This window comes from Melospiza melodia, chromosome 8 (assembly GCF_035770615.1).
Source record: "Melospiza melodia melodia isolate bMelMel2 chromosome 8, bMelMel2.pri, whole genome shotgun sequence".
NCBI classification, from domain to species: Eukaryota; Metazoa; Chordata; class Aves; order Passeriformes; family Passerellidae; genus Melospiza; species Melospiza melodia.
In genome coordinates, this window is record NC_086201.1 from 2,023,396 (window position 1) to 2,036,299 (window position 12,904).

General features: G+C 46.8%; 1 protein-coding gene across 1 annotated transcript in view; it reads right to left on the reverse strand.

Annotated features, from left to right (window-relative positions):
- Positions 1 to 9,901: 9,901 nt before the first annotated feature.
- Positions 9,902 to 12,904, reverse strand: part of EPC2 (enhancer of polycomb homolog 2) — a 38,829-nt gene continuing 35,826 nt past the window's right edge. The window contains exon 15 of the mRNA XM_063161550.1: positions 9,902 to 11,181. Coding sequence (XP_063017620.1) covers positions 11,109 to 11,181 — 73 coding nt within the window. The 3' untranslated portion in view covers positions 9,902 to 11,108. The remainder of the gene's footprint in view (positions 11,182 to 12,904) is intronic.

Consider the following 12,904-nt stretch of genomic DNA (forward strand, 5'->3'; position numbering starts at 1 on the left):
CGGGGCCGGGGCCCGGGCAGCCGCTCACAGCCCGCGACACGCCCCGCTCACGGCCCGCTCACAGCCCGCGACACGCCCCGCTCACGGCCCGCGACACGCCCCGCACCCGCCCCGCACCGGGCACGGCCGCCCGCGGCTGCGCGGGACCGCCCGCCTCCCCCGCACAGCGCCGGGGACACCCGAGCGAACACCGGTGCTGCGGCTTGGGCTGCCGAGGACACCTTGAACTGCGCCTTCAACTGCCCCAGGGACACCTTCCACTGCACCTTCCACCACCCAGGGACACCTTGAACTGCCCAGGGACACCTAACACTGCCCTGGGACACCTAACGCTGCCCTGCGACACCTTTCACTGCACCTTCAACTGCCCAGGGACACCTTTCATTGCACCTGCCACTGCCCAGGGACATCTTGAACTGTCCCAGGGACACCTTCTACTTTTCCAGGACACCTTTCACTGCCCAGGGACACCTAACGCTGCACCTCTCACTGTCCAGGAACACCTTCCACTGCACCTTCCATTGCCCAGGGACACCTAACACTCTCCCAGGCTGCTCCAAGCCCCATCCAGCCTGGCCTGGGGTATTTCCAAGGATCCAGGGGCAGCCCATGCCAGGGTCTCTCCATCCTCAGAGCAAAGGATTCCTTCCATCTACCTAAACTAAATTTCCTCCAGTCCCTCTCCAGCTTCTCCCAGATGCTGGAAGCCCAGTGTGGGCTCTGCACAAAACGTTCTCCCAATGCCTCTCCTCACCATTCCCAGCCTGTCTCCATGGAAGGTGCTCTGGTTTCCACACCAGCTCCGTGGTGATCCTCTGGATTTGCTCCAACAGAGCCCCTCTCCAAGTTCAAAGCTGCCCCTGGCATCTCCCCACAGCGTCTTTCTCCCTCTGCCTCTGGCACAGCTGGGTCTGTGACCAGGCTAAAGGATATTTTTCCTGGAATATTGCTCCATGTCTGTTCCTGGGAAGAGCAGCAGGAGCAGCGGTGCCTCTGGGCTCTGACCTTGCTCCAAGTTCTGTCCCATGAATCAGCATCTGGAAAAGCAGCCTGGAGCCTGCTCCTCCTCACAGGGAGCCTCTCCTCGTCCTCCTTCCCTGAAAATGCTCCTTCCTTACCTGATAAAATCCCCTCCCTCCTGGCTTGTTTATTTCCCTGCACTCACATGATTCTAAACAGTCTGAAATGCCACAGGAAGGCTCCTCCTCCTCCTCCTCCTCCATCAGTTTCTCCCGACAGGAATCTCCTGCTTAAAGAGGAATCCAGACATCCATGATGTCTTCTGGGGAGCTGCAGAAGCTCCAGCAGCTCCTGGTCCTGGTTTCCACCAGAGTCCCACCATTCCATTACCCTCAGCTGTGCAGTTCAGATGAGGGTGGACAATCCTGCAGGGTTTTGATGGAAATCTCCCTTTCTTCCATTACCTGAGGTGGTTGTGAGGAGCAGGCTGGCAACAAAGCCTCTCCCACCCTTCCTAAAAGCAATTCCATGGGGGAGAGTTAGCAATGTGCAGCATGTGATAAACCATTATTACATAATGGGATTTATTCCCCTGGATTATCAATTATCCCTTTTATTTCTTACGTTTCAAGCTTTTACCCTGAAATAGCAAATTTGTTAGTCATGACAAGTAGGGGCTTAGTCATAAAAGACGAGTCTTTGGATGAATTAATCCTTATTTTCCTCCATTATGGAGTGCTCATTTTGGAGTGAGATAAGCAAAACTCGATTTTTCTATTAGAGCAGGTATAATCTGCCATCAGGAAGAATGCAGAGAGCCATCTCTCCTCAGCAGCTTTGTCACAAACAACGTGACATTGTCTGGAGTGCAGACAATACTGAATTGTCACCCTGCTGCTGCTGGATTTACTACTCAGTGCCAGATGAGGTGGAGCAGCCTGGCAGGAATGTGAATTTTGGGGCAGATTTGGGAGTGATCAGCACCTCCCTGGGTCTGTGAGCTTCCCCCAGGCTGGGCTGGGTGCCTGAAGGTGGGATGGACAGTTTGATGGGAACCTGCTTTATAAAAACCATAAAAATACAGAAAAGCAGAGCTAAAATACCTTATTGTTCTCACCTTCAAGCATTTCTCTCACCTCTCAAACCATGTCATTTCCAGCTGTATACTGTCACAGACATCTTTTATGAAAAATCCTTTCCTTAGGATTTTTCCTCCTGAGAAGCCTCAGGAACAAAATGTAAACATTGATTATCTGCTGCTGTGGGATGCAACAGGTGCATCTGGGATTGGACTCATGGGGTTGTTTGTAATTAATGGCCAATCACAGTCAGCTGTCCAAGCCACAAACCTTTGTTATCATTCTTTGCCATTCTATTCTATTCTTAGCTAGACCTCTGATGAAATCCTCTCTTCTATTCTTTTAGTATAGTTTTAATGTAATATATATCATAAAATAATCAATCAGCCTTCTGAAACAGGGAGTCAGATCCTCATCTCTTCCCTCATCCTGAGACCCCTGTGAGCACCATCACAGTACACTTACAAGAAATCACTTAGATATTAGTTTTCTTAGCTTAGTAACACCTGAATATATGAAAATTGCCTTCCTACCAGCTCCACAAAAAGAGAACCTGGATGTTATCTCCTTTTCCCACCTTCCCAGCTCTCCAGCTCCCCAGTACAGATCATCCTGGCAGATCAGATATGGTCTGACAGCAAGTTCTGATTTTTCTGAAGAACTGAAAGAACTGAGCCAACCTCAGCTCAGCAAATACCCCAAGATTTCAGAATAAGGAATAGGAATAATAAAGGAACAACAAATCCCCTCCTTGAGAGCTGGGAATTCATAAAGGAATGAGAAAATTCCATTTCTCTGCAGGGGAACCAAAGTGTTGAGGCTGCAGGAAAACCAGGGAGGGGACAGGGGACAAAGCAGGGCAGGGATTGTGACAGAGGTGATCCCACAGAAATGGGGGTGATGCCTTGTCCAGGCTGCCCTGGAGCAGGGACTGGGCAGAGCCCCAGAATAAAGCAGGGATTCATTCACAGCATCTCCTCCATGGATCCACCTTGGGCAGCACCAGAGCCCAGCCAGGGCTGCACCCAAGATGAACCAAAATGGCCCCAAAATGCACGAGCGCTGCCGGGGTCTGTCCCCGGGATCAGCTCTGCTCCATTTGCACCTTGCAGTTCATTGTCCCATTGCAGCTTTAGCCCCTGCAGTCCCACCCTGCTTGTTTTTCTCTCTCCAGCCCACGGGGTTTGTGCTCCTGGGCTGAGATTTGGGTCATTTGTCCTTGGTGCCCAGCTGGAGCAGGAATTGTTTTGTCTCCCTGCTCTGTGCACAGAGCTCAGCAACGCTGGATGTGAAGCTCAGAGCCTGAAATATAGAAAAGCCAAACCTGAGGCATCAGGGGAACATTTCAGCATTCCCATTGCTCCCTTGCTCTGCTGCCAGGCTCCAGGAACGGGCTCTGGGTTTGGGAGGGAGCTGCAGGAGGAAGCACAAGGTTGAATTTCTGCTGTGCTGAACAATTGCGCGCAAGGAGCAGAGAGGCAGCGCTGGCCGGGGGCGGGAGCTGCCAGCAGGAGAGCAGCGTTAATGCACATCCCATTGATCCCGGGCAGGAAACCTGAGCTCCTGGTGCCACTCGTGCTCAGATGTGGCTCGGGGCAAGGGGCTGCTAAAGGATTTCTCCCAGGAGGGACCAAAGGGGTGGGATCCCTGTGGCAAAAGGCGATTTTAAATGTCACCCGGAGTTAACGTCCCACAGACACTGAGAGTGTCTGGGAATGGGAATGTTTGCAAAGGCAGAGCGTGAACGTGTTTAGCAGGAGTAAAAATAAATATAGGCAGGCTGGAGAACAGGCAGAAATGAGCTGGAGAGTGCTGAGGAGGCAGCCAGGAGGAGCTGAGGGTCAGGAATTATGTGCTCTGCATCCCCAGGCAGCATCAAAGGCATGGACACATTTCCACAGCTCAGGAGGGACCGGGTACAGGAACATTTGGCCAGGGAGGGGAAAAATTCCACAGCAAAATGAACAGGATCTGCAGCACTAACACTCTCAGGATCATTATCACAGACCCAGCATCTCCCTGCACCAGACAGGTGAGGATTTCTTTGGGATCAGCACTGCACTCTGCACTCCTGACACTCTCAGGATGATTATCCCAGACCAAACATCTCCCTGGACTAGACAGATAAGGATTTCTTTGGGATCAGGGCCACAGGGGTTGCTTTCCCAGACCTCCACAGGAGTTTGGATGTGCAAGTGGAGCACTGGCACTCCATGAGAAAGTGCTTGGGGCTGTGCTGGCAGGAATTGTTTCTCATTTGCAAGACACTCCAATATATGCTTACTTAAAAAAAAGGTAAAGTACACACATAAATCTCAATCTCCATATAAATTATTCACGTTATGCAGAGTCATGTACTTGGTGTTAACCCACCTAAAAAAAAAATTGGGTTTGCTCAAAATAAATAAATCGATTTTACCACTGTATAAAACAGCAAAACATTTCAGGTCATTATTGAGTACACAAAACATTTTCTCCAAGTTACCATCTTTACATTTGGGTTAATAAATCACCTAAATAAAAGGGTTGTTATTCAGGAAAAAACTCTTGTCTTTGCATTACAGGAAGTTTTAAAGCAGCCATAAAAACACCGAAAGGGCAGGAAAGCACTAAAATAACCCAATCCCAAAGCACAAAGGCTCCGTGGAGATGCAGAAAGAGTTAAGCAGCATCGCAGGCAGCTGATGCCATCTTCTGGTGTCACTTACAGTGCTGATTTAAACCCCCCTGCGCCGAGTCGGGGCGGATCAGCATCAGGAGCAGGAAAACGCTGCTGTTTGTGGTGTCCTTTCCTCAGGAGGGATTAGGATCAGGTTCAGCATCAGGAGCAGGAAAACGCTGCTGTTTATGGTGTCCTTTCCCCAGGGCAGGATTAGGATCAGGATCGCGTTCAGGATCAGCATCAGCAGGAAGGGAGCGCTGCTCTTTTCAGGGTCCTTTCCCCCAGGGCAGGATTCAGGATTCAGGATCAGGTTCAGGATCCGGGGGAGGGAGTGCTGCTGCTTTTGGGGTTCCTTCCCCCAGGTTCGGGATTCAGGATCAGCATCAGGAGAAGGAGAATGCTGCTGATTTCGGGGTCCTTGCCCTCAGGGCAGGATTCAGGATCAGGTTCAGGAATCAGGATCAGGAGGATGTTTTTGCGTCCTTCCCCAAAGCGGGGTTTGGGATCAGCATCAGGAGGAGGACGTTGCTGTTTCTGGAGTCCTTTCCCCAGGTCAGGGCTCAGGATCAGTATTAGGATGAGGGAACGCTGCTGTTTGGGGTGTCTTTTCCCCCAGGGCAGGATTCAGGATCAGGATCAAGAGGAGGGGAGCGCTGCTGTTTTTGGGGTCCTTTCCCACAGGGCAAGATTCAGGATCAGCATCAGCAGGAAGGGAGTGCTGCTGTTTTTGCATCCTTTCCCCCAGGGCAGGATTCAGGATCAGGTTCAGGATCATCATCAGGAGGAGGAAGCACTGCTGTTTGTAGTGTCCTTTCCCCCAGGGCAGGATTCAGGATCAGGTTCAGGATCATCATCAGGAGGAGGGAGCACTGCTGTTTGTGGTGTCCTTTCCCCCAGGGCAGGATTCAGGATCAGCATCACGCTCAGGAGGAGAAGAACACTGCTGTGGCTTCTGTGAGCCACAGAGAAGTTTGACAAGAAGATCCATTTTTACCCCTGAAATTTTGGGGTTCTTTCCCCCAGGGCAGGATTCAGAATTCAGGATCGGGATGAGGAGGAGGGAGTGCTGCTGTTTTCAGGGTCTTTTTCTCCAGGGCAGGATTCAGGATCAGGAGGAGGAGAACGCTGCTGGTTTTGGTGTCCTTTCCCTCAGGACAGGATCAGGATCAGGATCAGGAGAACGCTGCTGTTTGTGGTGTCCTTTCCCCAGGGCAGGATTCAGGATCAGGAGGAGGAGAACGCTGCTGGTTTCGGTGTCCTTTCCCTCAGGACAGGATCAGGATCAGGAGAATGCTGCTGGTTTCGGTGTCCTTTCCCTGGGGCAGGATTCAGGACCAGGATCAGGAGAACGCTGCTGTTTGTGGTGTCCTTTCCCTGGGGCAGGATTCAGGATCAGGATCAGGAGAACGCCGCTGGTTTCGGTGTCCTTTCCCCAGGGCAGGATTCAGGACCAGGATCAGGATCAGGGAGCGCTGCTGTTTTCAGGGTCCTTTCCCCCAGGCAGCTCTCAGTCAGTGCAGGTGTCACCATTGAGTCAGGAACGGGAAGAAAGGCGACACACTCCATGGATTTTCAGAAGGCATAAAAAGATGACTTTACCACAATCTCCCGATATTTACAACCAGCATCGCTCACCCAGAACCTGATTGGTTCTGATGACACATTGGTTAATTAGGAACCACCCTTTGGTAAACAAACACCTTATTGTGAGAAACAACTGCTCAAAACTCCAGCTGCAGATTGGTTTTCATTCATTCTCAAATTCATGGGAAAGTTTCTCTGCCTTTCTGTCTCTGGCCGGGCTGTCGCATCCACACGCGGGGCTGCAGGAGCATCCCCAGCCCTGGTGGCACAGCCAGCCCCTGCCACCAGCCCTGGCGAGTGGCACAGAGGGGACAGGGCAGCTCCTGCTGTGCCACAGATGAGCCCAAGCTTTGGGAAGCGCAGCTGAGCCGTGCCCCGGGTGCTCCATCTGCTGCTCCTGCCCTCCTGGGGACGCCACACCCGTCACGGTGATGTGTGCTGGCAAAGTGACACCGCCGTGCCCAAAGTGACACCGCCGTGCACAGGGCTGTGGCCTCCCACCAGATAAACCAGTCTGAATCTTCTGATCTGCCACAAGTTCTCTGTAATCTGCTGCAGTTATTGCCTCCCTCCTTCCTCTGCTCCTCCCTGGGTAACTGCACTTGTGCTGGAGTTAAACCACAGTTCTGTGGGTTGAAGGCAGGCTGGACTAAACAGATTTTACTGTTCTTAGTCTCAGAATCAATCCTAACTTCAGGAAATCTGTCAGGCTGGGAGGGTGGGGAGGAGCTGGAATGGAATTCCCAGAGCAGCTGTGGCTGCCCCTGGATCCCTGGAAGTGCTCAAGGCCAGGCTGGATGGGCTTGGAGCAGCCTGGGATAATGGAAGGTGTCCCTGTCTGTGATCACAGGTGAGTTTTAAGGTCCTTTTCAACACAAACCATTCTGGGATCCAGGGATTCCAAAAGTGATTGGGGTTACTTCACTGTTACTCCCTGTTAGTTTCATATTTTAGTCCTTTTTCAGCTACGTTATTTTATTGTTATTTAAACTGGAGTTACTATTACAAAACAGACTGAATAACTGAGTTAAATGCATAGCAAAATACAACTTACATGTGTGCTCATTAATTTTTTGAGATTAAAAACCATCTAAAGGACACAGAAATTGCATTTAGAGATGGAGCAGGTGACTGAGAGACAAGCAAGTCACTGAGAAAACAGGGAATGTACCCTGAAATTCCCTTTTCCTCCTGGAAGGCACCTCAGGAACAAATGCTCTGTTCAGTTCTCACATCAGGAATGACATTTTGGGCCCTGTCACTGCAGCAGGATGGCACAACCCAACCAGAGCAGAGCCCCCACTGCTGCTGGCTCCTGCAAGAACACATCCAATGTTTCCTACATAATTGGCTGCTGGGATCAGCAGTAATTATCTCCCATGTTTCTCTGTTCAGATGGCAACACTTGGATCTTCACAGCTCACCCAACTTACTCAGGAAAGACTCCCTCTCCCTCATCTTCCTTCTTTAATTTACCAAGGCTTTAATTCACCCAGGTTATTCCCAGTCTTTCCAATGTTGCAAACCCTCAAAGCAGCAGAAACATGGAAGTGAGCTTTGAAACTGTTTCTCTGCAGGCAAATCCAGGGGGCCTGTTGGGATGACAAACACACACCAAAACTGCAGTCAATCCATAAATAAAAAAAAGAAATCTTTTAGAGAAAGAACCAGCATTTTCTATTCCTGACATGAAGTCCAGCATAAACTGCTTAGATAAACCAGGATTCCACACTCTTACCTGAAAGATATTCCCAATACACAACAGAACAGAAATCCCCATTCCAGTCCTGCTGCAGAAATGCACAAAAAAGGGAATTCAGATTGAACAACATATCCTCAACATGTTCAAAGAGCACAAAACCACCTCAGTCAGTGGCAATCCCAGCTGGACAAAGGATTTTACAGCACTAATCCCTCCCCTTTCTCTTTTTCTTCTTTTTAATGAAGATTTCCAAGGCCTGCAGCATCATCCACCACTCCTCCCCTTCTCCTGCACTCGAGGCACACAGAAATTCTGCAAGGACTATTCCAGTTCTGTTCACAGAAGGTTTCATCAGCACTAATCCTTTAAATGAAAGCCATTCCACAGCTGGCACTTACCATCAGAGCCTTGGGAGTTTATGGAATCCTTCTCTGCACCTCACATTTTCCCAGAATCCATTAAAAGTTTGGAGCTCCAGCTAAAGGTTTTTTAAGTAATTAGATGAGGATTAGACTCCACGAAATCAGAGATACACAGCAATCTCAGAGACATCTTCTGGCCAATTTTCCCTGAAAATGATACACTGAAAATGATCTTTGTAGTGAGAAGAGGCCATGCTAAGTGTACAGCTTTCCATCTGCAGAGGAAATTACTTCCCATTTTCATTAAGCCTCCAAAGGTTTTTGGGGATGGTAGTGAAGCAAGGTTATTCCTAGATATCAAGGAGAATATTTTTTTTTTCTTTTACAGACTCAGATTTTCAACAATTCTTAGAAAATCATTTATACTTCAGACTATCAGCCATTCCCTGAAATGAGCCCAGCTCTACAGAAAGGCTGGAAGGATCAGACAAAGTGGAATTTTCAGGGAGCAGCAATCCCAGTGAAGTCCCAGTGCCCCCCAAAGCTGCCACCACCCCTCACCTGAGCAAGGCAGCATCTTGGGTTCCTCTATTCCCAACAGGAATAATCTATCCTCACCTCTCCCTGCAGACATCACATGGAATAAAAATAGAGCATCAGTTAAGCAAAAACCAGGTAATTTTAGCCATGTGAGTTTGTGATGAGCTCTCGGGATTTAAAGCTCTGCAAGTTTTTAGCTGCCAGGACTTTTAACTCACACAACAGAAGACAAAACAGGTTTGAACACAGCTTGGATTAAAAATAGTTCTTTATATAGAAAGCTAAGATGGAAAATACACTGACTGCATGACAGAGACAAGGTTTTCCTGGGAGGGTGAGCCTGGACTAACAACATCTCCAGGTTGCTTCCAACCTCAGTGATCCTGGGATTTGTAATACAGAAACACCCAAATATGGAGAATAAACCAGCAGAAATTCAGCCCATTTCTTCGGCAGGGCAAGAAACTCCCACTCCCCATTTCCCCAAGTCTCATCCTGTCACAAACACATTTTATGCAAAATCCTTTCCTTAGCATTTTTTCTCCTGAGAAGCTGAGAGGCCTCAGGAACAAAATGCAAACAATGGTTATCTGCTGCTGTGGAATGCAACAAGTGAATCTTTGATTGTCCATGTTAGTTGTTTTTAATTAATGGCCAATCACAGCCCAGCTGTTGCAGACTCTCTGGTCAGTCACACGATTTTATTATCATTCCATTATTTGCTATTCCTTGCCAGCCTTCTGATGAAATCCTTTCTTCTATTCTTTTAGTATAGTTTTAATACAATATATATAAAATAATCAATCAGCCTTCTGAAATAGAGTCAGATCCTCATCTCTTCCCTCATCCTGGGAGTCCTGTGATCACCCCCACACATCCCAGCCCTCCCCTGGCACAGAATTCCTGCAGGCTTCTGGAAATTGTGCATGTGCTGGGATCAGAGGATCAGACCCCTGAGCAGTGCTGCTGCCCCTGCTTGCACTCTGTGAAATAACCACATCTGCACCATGGGCAGGTTTTGATATGTATTTTTATTTCCCTGCAGTTTTCACTTATCAAGAACAAGTAACAGGGAAAGTTGTCTGAACTAGTGCATAAACAAACATTCGGAAACACCACTACACGTATCTAATGTACAAGAACCGTATAAAAAAAGTCACTAAAACACTACACTACCAAGGTGTCCAACGCTTACAGTCAGACTTTTTCCAACCCGTTACTTGCCTTGTAGCCACAGGAAAACTCTCCAAAATTGAAAAGACAATCTTGCCACAACCCTCCCTCCCCCCCCACCACCTGGGATGGCTCGATAGCTAGACATCCAATAATGAATTATTGCAATGATATAGAATGCAATACATACCTGGTAAAATATCCTTTAACGTGGTGTGGTACAGTTTGAAAGCCGGTTAAAATACGCAGTCTTCGGATAAAATGGCATCAAGGTGAAAATTTTCTCAGATCTGCACATTTGGACATGTGCCAGATGCATAATTTTCCTAGTCATTTTTTTTTTCCTCTCCTGTGTAATTATTTTTTATAAACTGGTATTATAAATAGAAATATACATTCAAAATATATGGAAAAGTGAGTTACTACATTAAATTTGCATGTATCGATCCATCCCTTTCCCCTGCACAGTAATAGAAAATACTATTTTGCCTTGAACTTCATATTTGACAGTGAAATGCCACTAAAGTATTTACCAAAAAGTCCATCTAGTCAAATTGTGAAACAAAATGAACCAAGTGAAAACTTTACATTTCCTTTAGAAAAAAATTACAAGAATTTTTGTTTCCTAGCTATGAATCTTTAACTTTTTTTTTAGACACAAAGTTGCATTTATTTGTACAAGATACAAAATGTAAACATGGCAAAATAAATAGTTTAAACAAGTGATGCAGGATCCCATGTCATGCTCATGATCCCATTAAAGAATTATTTTTTAATCCATTCAGTTGCAAATTCAAGTGCAAAAGCATGATGATGAATATCTACTATTCAAGTAACAGAAATAATATTGATGATACAAATAAACTATTTTACAAGGTAGTGATTTTCCCAATTTTACAAAATTTACATTATATATCGACTTAATACACGATATAACGGGAGTCCATTCGGGTCTGGGTGAGTTCTCTGTGACCCACAGAGTGCTGTGGTTGCATTCAGCTGGCACAGAAGGAGCACAGCGTGACCCAGCTGGGACAGCTGGGGGGTTATGTCACCTCCATGGCCACTGTGGTCTCTGCCAGGCCGTTCAAGCCCAGGCGCTCTGGCTCGTGGTTCTCTCTGCAAGGAAGGAGCAGCCACAGTCAGAGCACATCTCACACTCTTCTACCCACTGATTGCATATTTCCACACACTTATTGATTTCATATTTTCCACACACTTCTACTCACTGATTTCATCTTTTCCACACACTTCTACTCACTGATTTCATCTTTTCCACACACTTCTACTCACTGATTGCATATTTTCCACACACTTCTACTCACTGATTTCATCTTTTCCACACACTTCTACTCACTGATTGCGTATTTTCCACACACTTCTACTCACTGATTGCATATTTTCACACACTTCTACTCACTGATTTCATATTTTCCACACACTTCTACTCACTGATTGCATATTTTCCACACACTTCTACTCACTGATTGCATATTTTCCACACACTTCTACTCACTGATTGCATATTTTCCACACACTTCTACTCACTGATTGCATATTTTCCACACACTTCTACTCACTGATTTCATCTTTTCCACACACTTCTACTCACTGATTTCATCTTTTCCACACACTTCTACTCACTGATTGCACATTTTCCACACACTTCTACTCACTGATTTCGTATTTTCACACAGCTGGTAGCTGCACCTTAACACACACACTGCCAACTTTATTTGGAGTAAATACTGGCACTCAACAACTGCTCTTATTTAACAGTGCAGTGCCTTCTGTGAGATTATTGCATTTAACTGTCCATTGTCAGCCAAAATTATGGATTAAACCCCTAAAAGCTCTTCTGAAGGAACAAAATCAAGATAAGATAACTCAGCACCAGTTATTCTGTTAATGCACCGAGTGGTGTAATTCCCATTCTGCTTTAGCACTCATTTTTCACTTGTTTGTTAATACCCATTTTTTACTTTTCCAATTTACAAACATGACTTTTTATTTTTTGAAACGCCATATAATCCAGGAGAGACTTCAAAAATCCCAAATATTGCCATTTTCAGAACAATTTGCCAACTGCAAAGCTCCTGCCATTCCTATGAAACATCATCCAAGTATCCTGAAATAACATTGCTGCTGTTCAATGAGAATAAACACCTCAATGGTTGGACTTGATGATCTTAAAGGTCTTTGCCAACCTAAACAATTATGAATTATTATTTTATATGCAAGATATGGGTTGTTTTCTGGTGTGTGTTTTACATAAATATGTAACACATATATCCACATGTAAACATAAAAATACATGTGCCAGCCTGTACCTTACAATACTACACAATGATTTAGAGGGAACAAGAGGATAATTTGACAGAATCTACTTGAAAATGCTGCATGAAAAGGGACAAATGAAATTATTAAAATTCAAACACAGTAGAAGTTGACCAAAGTACAGGTGCCTAAAGGCAGGAGAGGTTATTTGAGGAGTTAATTTGCAAAATCAGCTCTTGTGGTTTGCCAAGGCCATGCTGAGGGTGCTGAGAAGCCTCTCAGAGGTGGAACAGATTCCCTCTAGTGCAGAGCCTGCCATGACCATGGAGAGGACACAGGCTGAAGCTGCACCAGGGCAGGGTCAGGTGGGACATCAGGAAGGATTTCTCCATGGAAAGGGCTGTCAAGCACTGCCCAGGGAGGTGAGGGAGGCACTGCTGAAGTGGCACTCAGTGCTCTGCCCTGATGAGATGAGGGTGAGGCCCAGGTTGAACCCTGACTTTGGTGATTCCTACCCAAATAATTCCATGATTCAAGCACAAAATGAATAATCCCAAACAATCCC